The sequence below is a fragment of the Coenobita brevimanus genome, chromosome 93 (assembly GCF_032717465.1).
Source record: "Coenobita brevimanus isolate Jiangsu-jjx chromosome 93, ASM3271746v2, whole genome shotgun sequence".
Classification (NCBI taxonomy): Eukaryota; Metazoa; Arthropoda; class Malacostraca; order Decapoda; family Coenobitidae; genus Coenobita; species Coenobita brevimanus.
In genome coordinates this window covers 44,854,609-44,869,021 of record NC_137046.1, presented here as the reverse complement: position 1 = coordinate 44,869,021, position 14,413 = coordinate 44,854,609, and the positions used below count along the sequence as shown (strand labels likewise).

The 14,413-nt window shown below is 43.4% G+C and overlaps 1 protein-coding gene across 4 annotated transcripts in view; it reads left to right on the top strand.

Moving 5' to 3' along the window:
* Positions 1 to 370: 370 nt before the first annotated feature.
* Positions 371 to 14,413, top strand: part of LOC145412538 (PDZ and LIM domain protein 1-like) — a 144,981-nt gene continuing 130,938 nt past the window's right edge. For all 4 annotated transcript variants that reach the window (XM_080282436.1, XM_080282435.1, XM_080282434.1 and 1 more), the window contains exon 1: positions 371 to 586. In XM_080282436.1, the coding sequence (XP_080138562.1) occupies positions 479 to 586 (108 nt within the window). In that variant the 5' untranslated portion in view covers positions 371 to 478. The remainder of the gene's footprint in view (positions 587 to 14,413) is intronic.

The window sequence follows — 14,413 nt, the reverse complement described above, 5'->3', positions numbered from 1 at the left end:
CATGGCAGCAGCAGGAGGGTGTGAGGATGGGTGGGTAAGGGGTAGGTGTGGGGGGAGTGGAGTGAGGTAGGTAAGGGGTAGATGTGGGGGGGTCTGGTGGCAGGTAGGTAAAGGGTGGGTATGGGGGTGTGTGGAGGGAGGTAGGTGAAGGGGTAGGTGGGGGGAGAGTGGAGGGAGGGAGGTAAGAGGTGGGTGTGGGAGGGAGTGAAGAGAGGTATGTAAGGAGTAGGTGTGGGGAGGGGGAAGTGGAGGTAGGTAGGTAAGGAGTAGGTGTGGAGGGGAATGGAGGGAAGTCGGTATGGGGGTTATGGCGGGAGGTAGGTAAGGGGTGGGTGTGGGGGGTATGTGGAGGCAGGAGCAGTGAGGGGAGAGAGCCTGCCAAGCTAGCACCTAAGGCGAGTGTTGTGGGAGTGTGTGTGTGGCGGTGGTGGTGACGGCGGCTGAGGGCACTGCGACATAGCCTGACACCGTTCCTCTGATGGCGGGGGTTATGGAAATCGTGTTGGAGAGGGACGGACATGACCAGCCCTGGGGATTTAGGCTCCAGGGCGGCGTCGATGTAGCCATGCCCCTCTCTGTGCAGCGGGTGAGTAGCTAATGGGAGCCAAAGTTGATGAGACAGGTGCATGGGGTGACGAGGGAGGGTTGACGTGGTTGGAGAAGTTGTACAGGGGAACCGATTCTGTAGAGAACGTAAAACTGCCCAGTTTACGAGGGAGTGTTGAAAGAGTTGGAAAAGATGTTAAAAAATGTTCAGCTGAGTGTATATAAGGGCACAGTGTATGTAGGAGGTGTAAAGCTGACCAGCTCACGAGGGATATGCAAGGGATGATGAGACTGCTGGGTAAATGTAAAATGGTAATGTTTCTGCATATGTGTAAAGAGGCGTTCTTGCTATACTGTACGTGAATAAAAGACACGTTGTTCGTTGGAGATGTAAAGTTGCTCAGGTGACGAAGGAGTTGTGCGAGCTGAAGGGGCTGGAAAAGTTGCAAAGGAGCATTGTTTCTATATGAGTTATAAATGGGCGAAGGGAATTGCAAAGGGCACTGTTAATGTCGGAGTTATAAATGGAAACTGTCAGTGTAGGAAAAATAAAGTTGCCCAGTTGACGAGGGAGTTGCAGGGGTTTAAGGGGCACTATTTCTGTAAGATCTGCAAAGGGATCAAGTTCCCAGGGAGCTGCAGGGACTGTGATAGGAGATGTTCTTTTACAGTATAGTAGTAAAAGCACACTAGCACTGTAGGAGTAATAGGGGGGTAAACAGTAGGACTGTGCATGAACGAATTGACGAAGTGGATTATATACAGTTCTGCGAGGGTGTTGTAGGAGTTGTACAAGGACGGAAAAATGATGATGGCGTACTGACGGGGACATTGTTGCTGCTCTATAGGACTAGCGTAGGAGGTGTACAAGGTGCATCTGGGGCCAGTTATACACAGGAGCTGTATTCGAGTCAGACAACGTGGTTTGGTGGAGGCAATGGAGTTTGTTGATGAAGGAATATGTAGGAAATGTCCAAGGTCGATATGGTGAGGGGAACATTGGTGCAAGGACGGGGTTGACACAGGAGAGTGGTAGAAGGTTGCCAAAGGTGAAAAAGGAGGCAGGTGCTCATAAAAGTGATATAGAACTGTAGTTGCTTTACTCCTTCAACACAATGACGTACTTTCATTTTAGTTTTGCTATCTTCAAGTGCTTTTATTTAGAAATGGTTATATTTTTTTCGAGCTGGAAGGGTTACACACAGCTTTCATTAACAGTTGTACACCACCAGCTGCTCTCCTATGCCGAATAAAATCGCAAGATGATAATAAGAATTTACTACATAACTCCATCGCAGTGTTAAAGTGGTTTATGATGGTGACAGACAAGACGTGAAATTCTACGTGAAATACTACGTGCTTAATTACTGACACATAAAAGTACTATGAGCGTCTGAAAATACATTGCTAGGATCCGGTACCATAAAAACGACGTCAGTATTTTGCCCGGTGAACATTTTTGATAATTTTCGCCGGAACTCTCATCGGTTAAGGAAGTTCCCTAACACCTTTCCCAAAGCGACTTACTCTGTTTAATACACCTTACTATCCATCTCAATATTACATAAATCATTATAATATCGTCATGGTCCGTATAAATAACGTACAAAAGGATATTAACCAGCAGTATCCAAGATTAAATCACTAAGGAAGAGGTGCTAGGGAGCCTCTTTACCCGACAAGAATACAGCCCTTGAGACTGCCACCACAAAACTGCACCATCTTGTAAATAAGCTTGAGTCTGATGGCGTTTTTCAAGGGACTGATTAACTTTCCGTGCAGCCAAATATGAGAGACTTAAATACAGTATACAGGGTAAAAACTAAACTTAAATTTGTGGTTATTTAAAAGTACAAACAAAATTTAGTGATACTTCATTAGGGCTTCACCTGGCCTAGCAGCTGATTAGAAATGACCAAATATTTAGTCACGTTGTCGTTGGGATAGCCTCTTTTTTTGCGATTTATGTTCTATCGTGCATTTTAATATTCTTTTGTATTTGTTTTCATCTAATTAATGTCGAAATAATTTGCACCAGTAACACAGAAAAGGATTAAAGAAGCTCCCTAACATCTCTTTCTAAATTATTTATTTTTGGATATGGGTTGTTAATATCCTTTTGTATGTTGTTTATGCAGAGTATGACGATGTTTGATGGATTTATATAACGCTGAAGGGGACAGTAAGGTGTAATAGGCAAAATAAATCTATCTATCTATCTATCTATTGCCAGACGCCATAGTCCCGTAAGGGGTGGCCATTTTACTTTGAGTTATATGTTTTACGGGGAGGGGCACTAACCCTCCACCAGCCCACTTGTTGATATGTAGGGAGCACGTATGGTTTGGTTATATGGTTACCACCCAGCGTTGTCAACGGTTTCTTGGCTTACAGGAAACCATTTGGTTTGTCACTCAATGTAAAGCCACCTGTAAAGGAAAGAAAAGCAATAAGAAGTGACAGGAAAGACGGGAGAAATAGGAAGAGAGGAGGGCAGGCACAGAAAAAGAATGATAAAGGCTAAGGAAGAAGTAGGCAGCACTACATCAAGTGAGTGGATGATGGTCGCCACCACCTACCACTACGCTTGGGAAAAGGTGTTTAGGCAGCAAACTTACCCAGCGAGAAAAAGGGCCTTAGATTACGACCCTCTGATGCAAAATGTAAAGTACACATGGGAAAAGCTGATGGGAAAATGGAAAACTGACTGTCGAGACTTATCACAGCCATCAAACACCCCGAGGTGCAAAGTCCTTTAGATAACCAGGAAAACGAGGCGAATTTAAGCACTGCAAATACCCAAGCTGTGAGGGGAGTGTTTATAAAGCTTTTGAGTGATTCAGATAAGTCACACACACACACACAAACCTTGAGGACTCAGCCAAGGTGCTTCCTGGTTCACTAAGCAAAAGTCCTTTTCTTGTTCTCCTTCCTTTTTTTTTTTTTTTTTTTTTTTCTCAGTAACTCTCTATTTTGTCTCCTACTCTCCCTTTCCTTTGTCTCAGTTTTTGCTCTCTCTCTCTCTCTTTCTCTCTCTCTCTCGCTGCTCTTCTCTTCCTCTTATTATAATTACCATAATTTCTCTTCTTCATCTCTCTTAGTTGCATTTTCTCGTGTTTTCTGCACTTCTCTTGTTATTTTCCTCCTCGTCTCTCGTCTTCCTTTCCTGCTCTTTCTTGATATGCTTCTATTTCTGGTTTTTCCTTCTTGTAGCTAATTTATTTATTGATTTTTTTTTCACATTTCTGTTTTCCTCTGCCACTATATTTTTCTCCTCTTTTATGGTCTCAAATTCTTTTCATATCTAGTCTTATTTCATCTATATTTTTCATAGTGTTCTCCTTCTTTTCATATTGCCACGCTTTTCCCAAGCTTCTTTTCTCATTAGGCCTGTTTTATTTTATTTTCTCTCAGTTTTCTTCCTTTCTATTCATCTCTTTCTTTTATTTCCACTGTTGCTCTTCGCTATCTCGTCTCTTTTAATTTCTCTCCCTCCTCGAGTTTCCTTATCTCTTTACCACCTTGATTAAATCGTCTGGAGATGCAAAGAATAATAAAAAAGACCTACCTGAAAGAAGAGGCTAAATTCCCAGTTTCTTTCATTCAGTTTCTGTATATATTTTTCCCATTAAATATCTGTTCCTCCTGTTATCTTTCTTAGCCTCTTCTTTCTCCGTACCACTTATCATCTCTTACTTCTCTACCTTACTATCTTTCATTTTCTTTGTCTCCTGTTTTCTTTGCTTTTTCTTTGTCCATTGTTTTAAGCTCATTTCTCAGCAAATTTCAACATTTTCTTTCTCTCTCTCTCTCTCTGCTTGACCACTTCTTCCTCATCTATTTGCCAACGCTTCCTCTTACATTCACATCTGATTACTCATTCTTCCCTCTCTCTCTCTCTCTCTCTCTCTCTCTCTCTCTCTCTCTCTCTCTTCACAGCAGTATCTAGCTACTCTTCTTTTCAGTTCCAACTCCCCTTCATCTTTTTCCTCCGTCTACTTTATTCTCCCCTTCTTCACCATTATCCCTCTTCCTCCTGATTTCTTTCATCTTTTTCTCCCTCCTCATTTTTCTGTTTCACCATTTCCTCCTCTTATTCCGATCCTCAGCCTTATCATCTTTCTCTCTCGTCTTTCTTTTCTTCCTGATATTGCTCATTATTCTTATTCTTTTCCTTCTCCCATTTTCATCCAAATCCTCTTCCTTCTCCTTCTCCTCCTCCTCTTTCTCTTCCATTTTTATCTCCCCTCCTGTCCCTCTTCTTCCTCCTCCTCCCCCTCCTCCTCTTCCACTTTTACCTCCCCTCCTGCCCCTATTCTACTTCCTCCTCCTCCTCCTCCTGGGTGGTTGTCAGTACTTTGCCAACCACTCTGAGCTGCTCATTCGTATCCCGCCTTCTCGCCACCTCCACTGATAGCCAAAGTAGCTGAGAGGAGGAGGGCGGAGAGGAAAAAGTGGGAGGGAAAGGAGGAGAAAGATGATGAGGGAAGAGGGCGGATGTTGGAGAGAAAAGAAGTGGGAGGAAAAAGGCAGAGAAGGGAGGAGAAAGATGATGGAAGAAGAGGATGGATGTGGAATAGGGGAGCAGAGGTAGGAGGAAAAATGAGAGGGAAAGAAGGAGGAAGATGATGGGGGACTAGGATGTGTGTGTGTGTGTGTGTGTGTGTGTGTGTGTGTGTGTGTGTGTGTGTGTGTGTGTGTGTGTGTGTGAGAGAGAGAGAGAGAGAGAGGAAGGTGGGAGTGGAAAAGAAGTGAAAAGGTGAGAGAAAGGAAGAAATTTTTTTGAGAAGCTGTACAAGCGGAGGGAGTAAAAGATATGCAGGGGAGAAAGAGGAACATATTATACTCTTTTCACACTGACTTGGCCATGATTTTCTTCGTTTTGCAACTTATTTCACGTAACTCGATGGCAGAAATAGACAATACTACAACTCTCAAACTTCGTGACAAGCATCGTATTCTAGTGCTGATATTCCTGCAACTCAGCTTTTATGAAGAGACTATACAATTTCAGGCCAAACTTGTGTAAAAAGAGTATAGTATTTGATGAGGAAGGCTATGACAAAAATAAAAGGAAATGGAGGAGACAAAAAAAAAAAAAAAAAAAGAGAAATAGGAAGACAGAAAGTTAGAGGTCAAAAAATATAATACCAACGAACACTCAACAGAAATACATTCATTCATTAATTCATCTAATCAGATAAACCATTAACACCCTGGGCAAGCTGATGTGTTTTTTTTTTCTCGCATATTCGTGCTACTTTACGATTTTATTCAGCTTAGGGATAGCCTTTGCACTGAAGGGATGAATGAAGGCTATGTCTTACTACTGATGTTCGAAAGGTCTTTTCTGAGATGAACAAAATGGTCAACAGGTAAGGAAGAAACAAGACACTGTTCTACAGTTACTGTTCAGTAAGGAGGAGGAGGAGGAGGAGGAAGAAGAGAAGGAGAAGAAGAAGAAGAAGAAGAAGAAGATGGAGAAGGCCCTTAAGAAGACGAATAAGGCCCTTAAACTAAAGACGTAAGAGACGAGAATAATAATCGAAATCAGGAAGAGGTTAAAATAAGTGAACATAAAGAGTAGGCGAACACAGTGAAACTAGGAAACACTTATAAACAAGGAAGTGAAAATGATCCTCCTCTTCTTCTATTCTTCTCTGCACAAATTATATTAACCTAGGAGATTATTGCATCCAGGTGCGAGATGACAGGTGGGATATATATGGGTGCTGCTTTAGGTGAATGAGGGTTTGGTTGTGGTGGTGGTGGTGATGGTGATGGTACTTTGGTGAGGGTTTGGTGGAGGTGGTGGTACTTCAGATTGGTGAGGGTTTTGGTGGTGGTGGTAATGGTGACGGTACTTTAGGTAGGTGTGGGTTTTGGTGGTGGTGGTGGTACTTTGGATGGGTGAGATTTTGATGGCAGTAGTGGTGGTGGTATTTTAGATGGGTGGGGTGTTGCTGGCAGTGTTGGTGTTAGTGGTACTTTGGGTGGGTGGTGATGATGGTGCAGGTGGGAGTCGGGGACAAAAATTTCACCTTTGCACATCACACTTTCCTCTTCTGGCTAATATTCCTAAGCTGAGAGAAGTTCGGTACGCTTCTCTGCCTCAAAATGATTCTCTTTTATATGAGGCGTCAGGAGGGAAAGTGACAGTGAAGAAGACGTTTTTGAACTGTAAGTGATTTATTAACCCTGGATATACATGAGCAGAGGCGTAGTTATTTTTTGTGATTGTTTCTGATGGGTGGCTGTAGTTTAGGTGGATCGAAATTGTGGTGGAAGTTGTGACGAAAACATCTGGTGGCGTAGTTATTCTTAAAGACGGAACTAGACTATTTCAGCAACTCAGATGCCATGGAATCTGATGAACCTTAGGTATGAGGGACCAGTGAATCTCCTTGGTCATCTGTCAAATTCCCCCTGATTATACATGGCCATCAACCAAGCAGAGAGGGGTTAGTGATCTTTGTCAGATTGGAACAAACCAGCAATAGTGATGAAGAAGTCACAATAAATAATTCCTTCATATGCTTTGAGGTTTAGGGTTAATGAAACAGGATTCCAAACCACATGATTAGAACTGGCAGATAGTGCAAGACCTCTTTTTTTGACGCGATTTCTAGACACTGTGAAGAACTAATGACTACAACTACTACCGTACATGGAAGAGGTCTAGTTGGTATTGTGACAGTGGTTGTGCTTTAGGTGGGTGGTTATACGTGGTGTATATGGTGACTGATGCTGTGGTGGTGGTGGTATGAGAGGTATTAGTAACGGTGATTGATGCTGCGGTAGTGGCGGTATGAGGGGTATTAGTGATGATGGTAGTTGCTGTGGCAGTTGTGGTAGGAGAGGTATTAGTGATGGTGACTGATGCTGTGGTGGTGGTGGTAGGAGAGGTGACAGTGATGGTGATTGATGCTGTGGTAGTGGTGGTAGGAGAGGTAACAGTGATGGTGATTGATGATGTAGTAGTGATAGTATGGGAGGCAGCCTACTAGTGATGGTGACCGATGCTGTGGTAGTGGTGGTACGAGAGGTGTTAGTCATGTAAAATTGAATTAAAATTCCTGGTAGAAAGACATGAACCATTAGCCTGTGCAGATAAAGGGAAAATGCTTAACACCCTCTGGCTCCTATGATTCACAATAATAAAACCATCTGGCCTTAGCTGGTACAGAGTTGACCCTACCATGCGAGGGTTAGTAGTACAGTACCAGTATTAACATTCAGGCTTCCATGACTCACACTCACCTACTTAAATCCATCTACCTGGAACAGAATCCCAGCGTTGTTCCGACCTTGAGAGGGCACTCTGTAATTATATTCTGACCACTGATAAAAGGCTGTTTCAGGTAATTCTACTAGACATATAATGGCTTTCAGAAATTTAAACCCGTCGCCAAAATACCTCGCACAATATACCACTTACTGTACTACGGACATGTGACTCCAGCTGCACACCTGTCTCCTATGTACTACAAGGGGTTGGCGTGTCAGAGTATTTTCTTTCTTTCATTCTATCCTTCTTTCTTTTCTGTGTGTGAATATCATGCATTTCATTACGCCTCAAGCTGACTGAGTTGGAAAAAGCCCGTTACAGCAATCCGACCACAGTAAATCTACTACGTAAATATGTACATTGATGCCACAGAAAACCTCTCATACACCACCCCCTGTAATACTTCGAAGAGGAGGTGATTGTACGTGGATGAAAGTGTAGGTGTTTTGGCGGTAAATCAGGTGGGGTTGTGATGGGGGTGAAGGTGGTGGTGAAGAATGTGGCAATATCGGTGATGTTACTAATGTAGGTAGGTATGAGTGGTGATGGGATGCTAAATGGGTGGCTGTGGTGGTGGGGAAAGTGATACCGGTGATGCTACTAATGTCACTGTTTATTTATTTATTTTTTTGCATTAATACGAAGACGTCTTTTATCTCCATTTTATTCATGCAATACCCAGATGATTGTATTTATATTAGTAAAGACCCCTCACAGCGAAGAGGATGCAAACAATCTCTATTAACCCCCTCCTGTGACGATGAGGTACTCTTTACTTTACCCTTGTCTGATAAGATGACATACTCTTTACACTATCCATGACATAAAGGTGAACAGAATGGTGCAATAGGTGGGCTGATGGTGAACGCGATGCAGGTGGATGGTGACAGAGGTGGACTGTGATGCAGGTGGTGGTTATGATGATAATATTAGTTGCTATGGTGATACATTTTGCTGATACAGAGTGGGGTGAGGTACAGATTGTGTGTGTGTGTGTGTGTGTGTGTGTGTGTGTGTGTGTGTGTGTGTGTGTGTGTGTGTGTGTGTGTGTGTGTGTGTGTGTGTGTGTGTGTGTGTGTGTGCGCGCGCGTGTGTGAAGGACTGTTGTGGAAGTGTGAATGGTGTCACTGTAAATGCCTGCGTTGTAAATGGGTGGTGGTATGAGTCCACGGAGGTCTATGTGGTTGATAGTGTAGGTAGTATTGATGATGTAGGTAGTTAATGGTGTTGGTGGCTGTGGAAGAGGGTGGTGGTGGAGCCGGATAATGCTGTAGATAAGAGAGTTATCTGGGGCAGAATATTTTAAAAGCGTTATGGGTGACAGGGCGAGGGTGTGTGGGTGGTGTGAGGGTGTGTGGGTGGCAGGATGAGGGTATGTGGGTGGCAGGGCGAGGGTGTGTGGGTGGTGTGAGGGTGTGTGGGTGGTGTGAGGGTGTGTGGGTAGTGTGAGGGTGTGTGGGTGGCAGGGTGAGGGTGTGTGGGTGGCTAGGTGAGGGTATGTAGGTGGTAGGGCGAGAGTGTGTGGGTTGCAGGGTCTGTGTGGATGGTGGGTGGAGGTGTATGGATGGCTGGGTGTGCAGATGGCAGGGTGTGGGTGGTGGAGTGGAGCTGTGTGGGTGGTAAGGTGAGGGTATGTAGATGGTTAGGGTATATGTGTACGTATGTATGTATTGTAGGATAAGAGTAAACGCGAAGGGGGAAAATGTATAACAGGGTGAAGGTGTCATCTAAGTTAAGGTGCGTGGAGTTAGTGTGAGAGTGTGTGGATGCACGTCAAGGTGATAAGGCAAGGCACTCTGGGTAAAACAGTGACAAAGTGCGGGAGATACCGTGGCAGCGAGGGAAGAGTGACAGGATAAGAGAGGACGGAAGATAAGGTGTGTGTGTGTGTGTGTGTGTGTGTGTTGAGAGAGAGAGAGAGAGAGAGAGAGAGATGATTATTTGGTTGGCAAGGTAAGGAAGAACGAATGTTAAGTGATCGCGGGGTGTGGGAGAGGTAGTGGCAGGGAGAAAAAGAGAATCGGAGACACAGTTAAAGTTGGTCGCAAGGAGACAGAGTTGGTTGCAGGGTGAAAGAAGGCCGATGGCAGGGTGACAGAGGAGTGAGGGCAGGGTGAAAGAGGAGAACGAAGACAAAAAATATAACTGGTGGCAGGGTAAGAAATTGTCAATGGCAGAATCAAAGACAGGATCGGTGGCAGAGCGATAAAGTGTCGATGGCAGGGTGAGGACGAGCGTGTTGGTGGCGGTGGTAACAGGGGCGGCAGGTGGTGTGATGGTGTTTACTGCTCACCACACAACCACTTAACGTCACCCTACCACCGCTTGTCCTCACCTCCCTTACCCATCGTCCTAAGTCTCAACCAGCCACCAAAGCTATTTATTTCCCCTTCGTAACTGCAGCTTCAGGTTTATGTCCCTCCCTCCACCCCCGCACACACATTTTAGGAGTAAAACTGAAAGTATCTGGGCAGTGAATTTTATGGGACTCAATAGATTGTGTTTGTAAGTATATCTGTTTCCTCTTCCTATCTGCAGCTTCAGGTTTATTTCCATCCATATAAATTTCCGTCGTAAAAAGAAAGGCATTTGCGGGTTGAATTTTATGGGATTCAATATGTTTTCTCTGCAGGTGTACCTTTCACAACTACACAACAGCCGAAGTCATATCTTGTCAACAGAAAACTTGCCAACTTAATGCAATGTTAATTCTGACTGTGGAATGTAAAATGAATATGCTTTAACAGGTGAAAGAAAATATTAATCTGAAGAAGCGAAGCTAATATGAATCTCAGACAAATTTAACTCGAGATATCCTTACTTGATACCTCACAGTGCTTTCCATTTTAGCCCTCAGAAAACGGGATGCCACGCCTACGGTGTATATGATCATGTGGCGTAGAAAGAGTAAAATATTTAGCGAATATCACACCCTGAAAATGTTAATGGAGACTGTTTTTAACCTCACAGAGGACGGACTACCACTCCTAGAAAGAAAGTGATAACAACATCCCAATTTCTGAATGCGTTATTAGAGACTGCTTTTAACCTTCCTAAACAGTAAAGTCACTCCTGAGCTGAGCAAGTCGACTGGCAGTAGCAGGAATATACTTTTGATCTGTTGCGTTCCTAAAGGGATCTTGGCGATTTATTTTTACCCCTGGAAACGGAAAGACACTCCTAAGATAAGAGTGTATTTAAAATTTCTCGTCATGAAAGAGTTAAGTAATGAGACGCTGGAAGAGTACTGGCATTCCGATCTTGTCGTTTTTCATGCCTGTCTCGATCATCACTGCACTCTGGCACAATCTCATGGCTGGCAGCTGCAATCACCATGTCACTCACCTCTCTATAGCACTTACCGTCCGTACTCATAACTTTCGCCAGCCTCTCACCACACCTTCACCATGTAAAGTCAAGAACAACAAGGGGTTCCACTGCGTCTATTTCACACTTACATCACTTCCGTCACTTTCTTGACGCAGCAGATCACAGAATTACTTATGGGTTGAGAGACATAACAAACCTATCTTTTCTTAGGGGTATTAGCCGCAGAGAAAAATGATAGGCAGAAGAGTGAAATATTAGGTGAACATTTGTCTCCAGCTGTACACTGGAGCATCTGATCACTCAGAGGTCTAACAATATGACACAACGAACTATCTTCTGAATCTGAAAATATGAAACCCTCATGGCGTTTTGAACTCTAAGTACTACAAGGAAGAGTTCCTTATGCTATTGATGAACTCAAAGTCATAAAGGAACCACATATTCACATATGCTAAGCCGAAATGACAAAAACTATAATGCTCATTCAGAAATCCATCGTAATCAATTGTTCAGATACTCCTTTTTGTTTTCTTTTTTCAGAGTATCTTCAAAGCTCTACATCCACACGCAAACTATACACTACCTGCCTTCACTCCATTACACTTCATTCTTCTTACTACATTTAATAATTTAAAAATATGCCTATTGTACATAATATGTAATAACATGCTATTTAAGGGCATTTATGAGAGTAAGTTTAGCAGGGTCTGTGGCACTTTTTTATTGACTAGTTTGTCTCTGCATATGGTGGGACGAAATTCTTTTTTGTTATATTTAAGCCAGCTGCAGATAAATAAAATATAAATGAAAACATAAAAATATATATACCTGTGACAGAATATAAAAGTACAATATTCAAAATTTTTCACTAAATGACGAAATGCCATGGAACCTCCAGAACCGACGAGAATACGATCTTAGGTCTTACCGCGTTACTCTTTCCTCTCCCACCCTATACCTGTAGCCCCTAACAACACCCGTATCTTATCCCATGCAACAGCACCTTCATAAACTAACACAGTGTCTGAATATCCCTGCATTCACCACATAGCTTTCATCATTCCTCAAAACCATCCCCTCCTACACCTCTAGCCTGCTTTACCTCATTATCATTCCCCCATCCCTCATATACTCTGTGCTACACTCAGATTCTCCACACATCAAGAGCATCCCCTACACATTAGCATCACCTACCACACAGCCCATACCTCCCACTCATCAAAGGCATACCCACACACATAACTATCATCCCCCACAAAACACCTGCGACCAAAAGTGCACACACAGATACAAGCCCACTCATCAGAAGGACCTCACACACAACAACGGAATTTTTCTTACTTCACCATCAACAACACCTCCCCCACATCAAATGAGTACCTCCCACATCAACATCATCCCTCACTGCGCACCTGCGACAACAGGTGCGCACAGAGATACAAGCCCATTCATCAGCAGCATCTCTTGCACATCAGCCAAACTCCTCCCACACACATCAGCTACAGCAATACCTCCAACACATCAAAAAGCGTTCCTCCCACATCAGCATCATCCCTCACAACGCACCTGCGACAACACATGCTGTACACAGAGACACAAGCCCACACCTGCCTCGTCCTCGCCTAAACACAACACTGGTGGAAATGCTGGACCTGGTCCAACTCTTTTCTTTTTTTTTTTTCTCTCTCTCTCTCCAGTTGTTTTATATATATTTTTTGGTCGCTTGGCCTGGCAGGTGTTCAGGTGTGTGCGGCATTCAGAGGTGGGCGTCGTGCTAACTCCCTACCGCCTGGACGGTGGTTGATACACTAAATTTCTGGCTTACTTCAGAAGTCATACGGTAATTAATATTTTGCTTTTGCTGGAAGGAGAGGGAAAAGAAAGCGCAGCATATTTTCATGTATGTTGTTCTTTCCGCAAAAAATACACATTAGTTTCGAGAGGAAAATTATCCTAAATTATTTCGTGAATCTCAGCCCTGAACTTCATTGTTTACCTAGCGGAGGACAAGCCAGAAGAGACTAATGATTACTCCGTGCTGTCCTTTGTCAGGGGAGTTTCAGTGAAGAAGATTTGCTGCAGATTATTTCCACAATGCTTGAGCAACAAAGTTCACAATCACTGTGCTTGGTAGCTGAGTGTAAAAGCCAAGAAATTATCCCCCATTGTTTGAGTTTGAATATATTGCATCATCTTACATATTTCCGAGATAGCCTACGAGCATAAAAAAATATATGGTCATTAATCATACCAGGTTAAAGCACTTCCATTTAATTTAATTGGGGAAAAACGTCAAGAGCTTCAGAGGTGAGCATTAAAAGATTTCGACATTTAATCACAGAGACACTTGTTCGACGTCCAATTAATCAGAGGGACGTGTTAAGTTGCTCCTTGTCATTCAGTAAGTACCCTAGGGATCAGGATTACGAAAGAGAGGTGGGGACGTGAACAGCTCGTTGATATGTTGGTGAAATGTAGTGTGTGTGTGTGTGTGTGTGTGTGTGTGTGTGTGTGTGTGTGTGTGTGTGTGTGAAAGAGAGAGAGAGAGAGAGAGAGAGAGAGAGAGAGAGAGAGAGAGAGAGAGAGAGAGAGAGAGAGAGAGAGAGAGAGAGAGAGAGAGAGAGCAGAAGTAAATGAGGATTGATATGATGATGTCCAGAAGAGGGATGTGATGCAGAGAAGAGAGAGAAAACGCAGAAAAAAGACAAAAGAAACAGAGAAGGAAGAGAGGAGCGAGAGAGAACGAGAGAGGGAGAGAGGAGGAGTGTGAAGCAGGCTAGGAATGTGAGGGGAGGGCAAGGAAGTGGCTGGGTTGAGTGTTCCTTCACCGAGTTATGTGCCGTACCTCACCTCAGCCTCAGATCACCTCAGCATCACTTCATCTCACTTCACCCTCACCTCAACATCACTTCCTTCCACCTTACGTAACCCTCCTGTAATTAATCTCACCTCGTCTCACCTCATTTACATATATGTCTGTTGCAGTGGATGCTAAATAACAGAATCCAGTTCAAACCTGCATCTACTATGAGGGCTACGGATGACGACTGTGCAAAGTAAATGAACGCCAAGATGAATTTTTGCTCGCATTTTTATGTAGTGTGACGAGGGGTGAAAGAACAACTACTACTATTACTATTACTACTACTACTACTTCTACTGCTATTACTACTGCTACTACTACTATTACTACTACTACTACAACTACTGCTACTACTACATTTTATAGGAATGCCAAATCATGATTGA